Source organism: Mesitornis unicolor, unplaced genomic scaffold, assembly GCF_000695765.1.
Source record: "Mesitornis unicolor isolate BGI_N332 unplaced genomic scaffold, ASM69576v1 scaffold16713, whole genome shotgun sequence".
Classification (NCBI taxonomy): Eukaryota; Metazoa; Chordata; class Aves; order Mesitornithiformes; family Mesitornithidae; genus Mesitornis; species Mesitornis unicolor.
In genome coordinates, this window is record NW_010175517.1 from 55,382 (window position 1) to 63,422 (window position 8,041).

An 8,041-nucleotide genomic window follows, 5' to 3' on the forward strand; every position below is an offset into this window, starting at 1 on the left:
TAGCGTTGGTTGGAATGTTCTTAAGAGATTCCCTGAAAGCTGGTTAACATAAATCCATCTTTCAGGGTTTCCTCAGATTTTAATCTTCAGTGCAGTTGCTGGTGGATCATGGAGTACTGACCAAACCCATGTTGTTAAACATATTCTTTCTCTGTCCCTCCCCCCAAGCCTGGTGCTAACTTGCCTGGAAGGGTAGTTAAAAATACCCTATTTGAAAATATCCAATAGACAAACAAACAAGAAAAATCTTCAGTATATTGTGTTTCCTCGAGTTGTATTTGCAGTTGCTCCAGAGCTGTTTCGTGCTCATATTTGTTAGGAGAGGTGATTGCTGTACCTCTGACTGGAAGAAAAAGTGACCTAATAAGATTTGGCCCACACTAGGGAAAAAGACAGAGAATCTTTCCAGTGAAAGGTTGTAGAATGGAGTGGGTTTGTCTTTAAATCCCAGGCCGTTATGCTGTGAGACACTGTAATTATTTTGCCTGAAGACACAGAGTAAAAGTTGGAAAAAAGAAAATACTGGTAAATATAAGGGTTGGAAGACAAAATGTGACTCATATAATGAAGACCGAAATCTGCCTAAACCAATTATTTCTTTCTATGCTGCTGCTCATGCTCATTTTAATAGAGTAAAGCAAAGGAGCAGAATTACCCAACTGGGTTAAGTTGTAGTATTTATGTCAGTGAATCAAAATCACCCATAAATATAGCTATGAATTGTAAATATTGTAATCAGGGATATGTTAATGGTCCATTATGTAAATTAATTAGGTCTCTTGCCCCAGAGGGTCCAGGAAAAGGCAGTAAACCAGAAATTTAAATCGTTCTCCATGTGTGTCAAATTGAGGTGCCTGAAAACAGCATATCCATTTCTTCTAGCTCAGTTTTCTTGACCTTTCCATTCTTCCTTGGCATCTTCTGAATCGTTAAAAATAAAATCCTTATGAGGGCACTGGCAAGTGTTTAGCAAAGCTCATTACGGCAGCTTTCTACATTCAGCTATTAAAGCGATAAAAGTCAGGGCTGAAACAGGCAAAGATAATCCTATCCTGTAGGAAAAGTGTATCCAGTGATTGTCCTGGGCAGCCAGGTGAGCTAGGCTGTTTCCCTCCAAGGCGAAGATCCATGTGGGCAGGCCACCCCAGCACAGTGCTGTTACACTCCTGACCACAGTAACCCTGCAGGCAGGGAGCAATCCTACTAAAAGGGCATTCTCCAAATCTTAAAAAAGAATCTGCCATTCATTATGGGAGAGGTTCGTCTGCCCTGACCCTGGCTGGGACCATGGCTGTATTCCTTGAGGGATACGATGCAGTTCAGCATGGAGAGAACAGCAGAATCTGGGCGCTTGAGTAGTTAAAATAATTGTGGTCTTCTGAAAATTCTCAGTAATATTCAGATAATTGTTTGAGTTGGTTTTTAATTAGTGCTATATATTGAATGGACATTAATGCAGAAGATTTTGTCTGCAGTATCTTTGTCTTATTTGATAGCCTTCAGGGTAATTGTATTTAAAGACAGTCTGTATGCCATTTCACAAGCCTACTGTCGATCTTTTAAATGTATTGAAGATGATTATGAAATGAAATCTACCTTTGTGGCTTTTGTGGCATTATCTTCTTCCAATGAATTGAACACCGCCTTTGCCCCATTTCTTCCAGCCCTGCTGTATTTCTTTTCTATGAAACCTCGCTCTTAGCATTTTGAATGTGTTGATTCTGCCATTATCCATCACTTCCCATTTCAGTTTTCTCAAGATGAAATCTCTCTGCTAATTCAAAAAGCTTTCTATCTTCATTATGTATAAATTACTTTGTGCAAGACTTAAAAATCTAACCATAAGATAAAGTGAGGCCTAGACACATTTTATACCAGAATAGTTAAATACAAGGGAGGAAACGGGTAAGGAAGGAAGCATAACCATTTAACATTTTCCTTCTGGTGGGATTTTTTTTTTTGAGGTTTTTTTTTAAGGGTTGTTTTCCAGGAAGGTACAAGTCTAATGAGCTGAGAAATTTTAACTTAAATAATTGTTTTCCTGGAGCTCAGCATTTTTTAAAAAACACCATCATCATGCTTTAAATAACCATGTCTCCAAATGAGCATAGCAATGAGGAAAAAGTCCTATTCTTAACTGGCTTGGAAGGATACCAGGGAATGATTCTTGCACAGCTAACATTTTTCATAGTCATTAAATATGTTTGCTCAGTAATCCAGGCATTTTATTCCGTGTCTTACACTAGTATATTAGAATTACTCTGCCTTTTTCCACATCTTGTGAATTAATTCATGAACTACCAGCTTGATCAGCGAGACAGTAATAATGATGAATGCATCTGTTTATTTGTAGAACAAGTATCAACTATATTTTTAATTACCAGGTATCACTGTCAGTTGAAGGGTGCCCTCAATGTTCTCTGTGTTTCTGTGTTGGATGCTGATGCTGCCTTATGGGCAATTAACATTGCTGTGAATGCAGCAGACTGGACTTTATTTTTAATGACATCCCATTTGGTGCAGCTCGGGAAAGTTTTCCATTTTGCTTATTAAGTAAATTTAAGCTTCTAATTTCTGATAGCTAACTAAAATCAAATCTCTCCATATAATGATCTCAGTGAGTATAGTGTAGTCACACCCATATACCCTTGCTTTCCATTAGCAAAAAATAATCCAATAACCAATGAATTCATTACTGAATCTACAGTTTAGCAAGAAAAATGTCTCTTGAGTGATTGTGTTCCTTGTTTTCTTTACCAGTTTACTAGATGGGAATTTTCCTGAATGAATACGTCATAGGTGATGACTGTGGAAGTTGACGATAACGTTAGATGCAGAGCAGATCTGGGAGGAGAACCACATCTAAATAAGGAGAACAAACAGGGACGGAAGGACTGGAAATGGATTTACTATTTTAGCATTGTACAAAGTGTTGTCCTTTGCACTTAAATAGAATTTCATTTATAGTATCAGCTGAATGGCTGTGATTTCACTGGTTTGGCAGCAGATCCCACCTGTGGAGCCTTTCCAACCTCTGCTCTGCTCTTTTTTTTTTAAATTCAGTGCAGGTATGGGCTGCTGTAGTTTATTTTTCTACCTATCAGAAATGCATTCAGATGTGGAGAAAATGGAGGATTTCCAGTATTTCTTGATAATAGAAGCTCTTCACAGAAATGTTAATCTTTCATGGTATTCATAAAATGCATGGAGCAGTTTTTATCTGCAAGTGTTCATGGGGCTCAAGGACAAATTCATGCACTCTCTGTATATCAATACATTTTACAGTTTAAACATGAATATTTGACTATTTGATCAAACATAGAACTCCAGGTAATTATTAATTTATTTAAGTCAAAGAAACACATTGAATTAATGCCCTCATTATTTTTTTCATTGATTGTTTTCCATATTGGTGTGGATACTAATCTTTTGTAAGAAGAGATGAAGGGACAGTGGCGCTTACCGTAGAAGCGACAATGCAGAGAGAAGGAAGTCATGCCCTAGGGCCCTCCTAGTCTGCAAGATAACTTCAGCCACTTTGCTACCCCCCAAAGCAATAGTTTGCTCTTCCTCTCAGTTTTACCAGCTTGTATCGTTCCTCTGCTACTGATACTGATCCTTCCTTCAGCACGGGTATTTGTGTTACTGGGCACATGCTGTTGGAAAATGAGTTGGATGAAAACTAGCTCAGGAAAAATATAGTAAAAGCAACTGAGAAAGAGTGGCTGGGACAAATAGAAGGATTGCTTCAGCCTCCATTTGTACTCTTGTATGTGAGCTTCACATGTTTGCAGGCGAGTGTGTATTTTTGATGGCAGTATATTCTTGCTGTGCAACTTAAATTACACAGTGGTGAAAACAAAGACAATGTATGAAAATACATAACTGATTTGCTGTGTGATCTTAAGCAAGTCATTTAGCTACCTTATGTGTCAGCTTCAAACTGGATGTTAACAGAAACCAGCTCTTACATTTGCATTTTTTGCCCAGAAAATACATTTTTACTTCCATTTCTCCTCTCCTGAACCCTGAATTTCTCTAGGACTCCAGGCTGGCTTTGTGCAGTTTGCTAATGTTAGCTCATTTTTACTTTAAAAGCACTGTAACCTCACCTGATTTGTTGGGTACTGCTAAGGCTTTGGATCGCCAAATTCCCATTGGCAGACTGGGTGACCTACCTTTGGATGTAGGCAATGAGAGAAATACCTGGTAGAGGACGGTGGGGTCACTGGTTATATATAGGAAGAGTCACTCCAAAAATAGAGTAGTATTTGGAAGTGGATAACCTTAGACTATTTCAGGGCTATTGAAAGAGGTCCCTTTTTTCCTTCCTCTTTTTTTTAATCTCCCAGATATGGAAGAATATTGCTGAATAAGGAATCTGATTCCATTTATTTCCTAGCTGCCAAATCATGAGTATGTGGAATCAGTTTAAGTGTCCTTCAGTGCATATAGTTTATTGCATAGGCCCATTAATTCATTTGGTTTTCCATTGTGTAAGTTTGTACAATGGTTGTAATACAGCAACAAAGTTGGATCTTCAGAGATTAATTGTTCTGTAACAGTTCTGAAAATTAAGTGCCTAATATATATAACTATTAACTTGAAAGCTATTCCTTCCTTCATGTGTGCAATGAAAAGTAGTCTCTGAATAATGAATATCATTCCAGTATTTGATTCATGTCTGAAAGTAATTTTAAAGACTTTTTACTTATCTTGTCTAAAGCACCTCTTGTGTGTTTTCTGACTTGTTTCTGCTTAACGTATGCAGTAGGGCATTTTGAAATGGAGGTGAGTGAAACTGATATAACATAAAAATAGATGAAAGGTGTTAAACCATTTGATTCAGGCATGTAATCATGAGCTGCAGTATTCCTTCAGGCTTCACATCGTTCTTTCACGTAAACACGCTACCACATGGCTGGATTCAGTAAACACTGCCCCAGTGCATTCCACTGACCGTGAAGACAGTCGAGACTGCATTCGAGCAGAGCTGTTTTTGCTGGGCTCTGTACAGCTTCAAGAACCTGCTGGAGTTTTTACTTACCATAACCTCTGTACTACTGGAAATACTCCTCTCACCTGCAGCTACTAGAAACTAGGCTGCCTGCAGCTGCACATGTCTGGGAACCCGCAGATCGCTTCCAGCTCCATCACGCTCATTCTGTGCTCCCCTAAGCAATTGCTGCAGGTGCGGCACTGACAGTGCAGTTTTTGAGACGACCTGTGCGCTGCCTTATGTCTCCAATTATTCAGTAAAGAAAATTCCTAACCCCTTCAATAGCAAGGTGGAAATTTTGAAACTGCTTATTCCATGCCATAGGACCCATGTTGTCATTTAGCTTTCACTATGCCAAAAGCAAAGCCAAAGGCTCCTCTACGCATTCCCCCTCTGCTTTATCGTGTTTGAGATGGAAGGGTAATTGTGCTTGGCAAGGGTGACTGGATTACAGCTGCCTTTGACTTCCAGGCTTTTTCAGTGCTATTGTGGTTTCTAAACGTGTGCCAAACACTGTGATACAATGGGGAAAATGGGATTTGATTTCTTTGAAATTAGAAAAAAATCGTGATTCTTTCCCTTTGAGAACAATTGCCAGAAAACCAATCAATTCTGCTTTATTTTTAAGACTTGGAAGGTTTTGACTCTGTAATACCAATTGCTGAGAAGCTCAATCATCCAACTACAACCAGACCAAAAGCTACTGGCAGGCGACCACCCTCCCAGTCTCTCACGTCTGTAAGTTAATTTTCCTTTTCTTTTAAAAAGACTTTTTTTCTGATTTTTTTTTTCTCTCCTCCTACTTATGTTCCCTGGTGTTTTTACTGTGCTTACACAGGCATTCCTTCACACGTACAGTGCAGCAGAGAGATGCAACTCAGGAAAATTAGTGTCAAAAGGCTGCCAGTATTTTGAATACTGATGTTTAAAATATTCCCTCCCTTACAAGATTTGTATCCCCTTATTTGGGTACTGCCACAAATTCTTTGCCAATCATGACTGAGGCCAGAAAAATCCTGTATAAAAGTCTTTGGAATAAACTGGTTTGTGCTCAGTATTAAGCATTTTGAAAGTGTTTCCCAAAAAAAGCATTTCCCATGGTTTCTCTGGGACATTGATCAGATTTTGAGGAGAAACACACTATTTCAGCCTTCAGCAGCTCTCCTTGAGCCATCATATTTCTTCTCCTTAAGCTCACAACTGTAAATATAAGGGTAATTTAAATTTCACTCTCTGATTTTTATCTTTAGACAGGTTGGTCTCATAAACCATTCTTTGGAATCTACTGCTTAGTTTTTCAGTGTCTTTTTCTTTGGGGTTTGGAGTTTGTTTGTTTTCATGCTTTTTTGCATTCTGGAATATCAGAATGAGAGCAACTACTGACGGTTAACTGCATTCATGTTGCTGAAGAAAAACAAAGTGGAGGGAAGCAAAAATGATTGTTGTGAAATTACTAGAGAACAAAAAAAAGATAAAGCTTTCAAAATTGACTATGTGTATATATAGAAACATAAAGGACAAGTTCAAAGGTCTTTCTTCCCCTGGCAAATCTATGGGAAAAGGATAAGGGGTGGAAAGAACCTTCCCTATTTGCACCTTTACCGGTAAGAGACCGTGTCCAAGGCAGCCCAGCAATGCCAGCATTGGGCACAGGCAGCAGCATGAGTAATCTGAGGAGCAGCAGAGAGAGACCTGCAGGGGGCAAAGCCATGACAGAGCTGCCCAGGTGGCAGAGCTGGCATCCCCATGGCACGGTGCTCAGCATCCCAGCCAATGTACAATTCTTCTAGCAGATAGGAGGGTGCTTTCATTGATATCATGCAATGCAAAGATGTAAATTAATGTTGAATGCAACTCTGAAGTGTATCTCATTTCATTAATGGTTTGAAAGCATTCTAGCCTTAAAAACAAGACGGAAAAAAGGGGAAGTGGGGGGAGAGTACTGATTTTAAGTATTGTTACTTTGAAAATATTAACTTTAAAAAATATTATTTTCTTCTTCCTTTGTTAAATTCTTGTACGATGAAAATATCTGCATTTTTCCTGCTCTTGGGGTGTGTCTGTGTTTGTCTGTACAGTCGTCCCTTTCAAGCCCCGATTTCTTTGACTCCCCAAGTCCTGAAGAAGAGAAGGAAGAACATATTTCCATTACACACAAAACTGTTGAAGTGTCAAGGAAATCAAGAACTGTCACAATATCACAAGTAAGTAAATTGGAATGCCTCTGCTTAACCTCATCACATGCATCTTCATTTTTGAAAACAGTATTCAAGTATTTATTTTTAAAGTTTAGTTCAACAATCACCTGGTAACCGGCCTTTAAAGAAGCTTAAAATGGTGAGGGTTACTAAAGATTGTTCTGTGTTTGAAAAGCAAGTCTAAAGTGAATTGCACAGTTAAAATGCCTCCATAACCATACTGTGGAAAAATCCTTCTAGTGTAAATACATTTCACAGAATAAGAGAAGCTAGGGAAATAAATTTTAGAAACAAAGGCTCTTTTTTTGCAGGGGAGTTTACATTAGAAGAGTCTGTGAGCAGAAAAAATACAACTCTGACCTTCCTCTAGTAGTATGTGAGTTTAAATTTACAAGTATAATCACTTATAGACTTGTGCCATTCTTATTGTATATTGCTAGAAAACTATAGGATAATTGAATATTACAGGAGTATGTAGATCAGGCTTTAGAGATTGGAGCTCTTTTTTAGTACATAAGGATACCTTTAATAGTACAAATGTTGCATTCTAGTAGTATAACAAAAGTATTTGAAAGATGAAGTCATGCACTTCTTTGATCAAGTTACAATATTTTGCTATATAGCTCCCTCTTCTGGGAACAGTTGCATTAAGGAATACTCTTGGGCCAACATTCATAAATCATATGCTGATATGCCAAGGATGTAGATGTTATTTCTGTAAAACAAGATGACCACTATCAGAAATTAGCTTCTTGACACTTTAATGTAGATAGCCAGTTAAGCTCTGGAATGAGGTATTCAGTGTGGATGACTCGTGTTCACAGAATCACAGAATCGCTCGGTT

At 38.3% G+C, this 8,041-nt stretch overlaps 1 protein-coding gene across 1 annotated transcript in view; it reads left to right on the forward strand.

The window, feature by feature from the left end:
* The window catches only part of SH3KBP1 (SH3-domain kinase binding protein 1), a gene marked incomplete at both ends in the record, with an annotated part of 55,213 nt that extends 48,010 nt beyond the window's left edge, over nucleotides 1-7,203 (forward strand). Inside the window, 2 exons of the mRNA XM_010181418.1 lie at nucleotides 5,628-5,737; nucleotides 7,078-7,203. Coding sequence (XP_010179720.1) covers nucleotides 5,628-5,737; nucleotides 7,078-7,203 — 236 coding nt within the window. The remainder of the gene's footprint in view (nucleotides 1-5,627; nucleotides 5,738-7,077) is intronic.
* Between the last annotated feature and the right edge of the window lie 838 nt (nucleotides 7,204-8,041).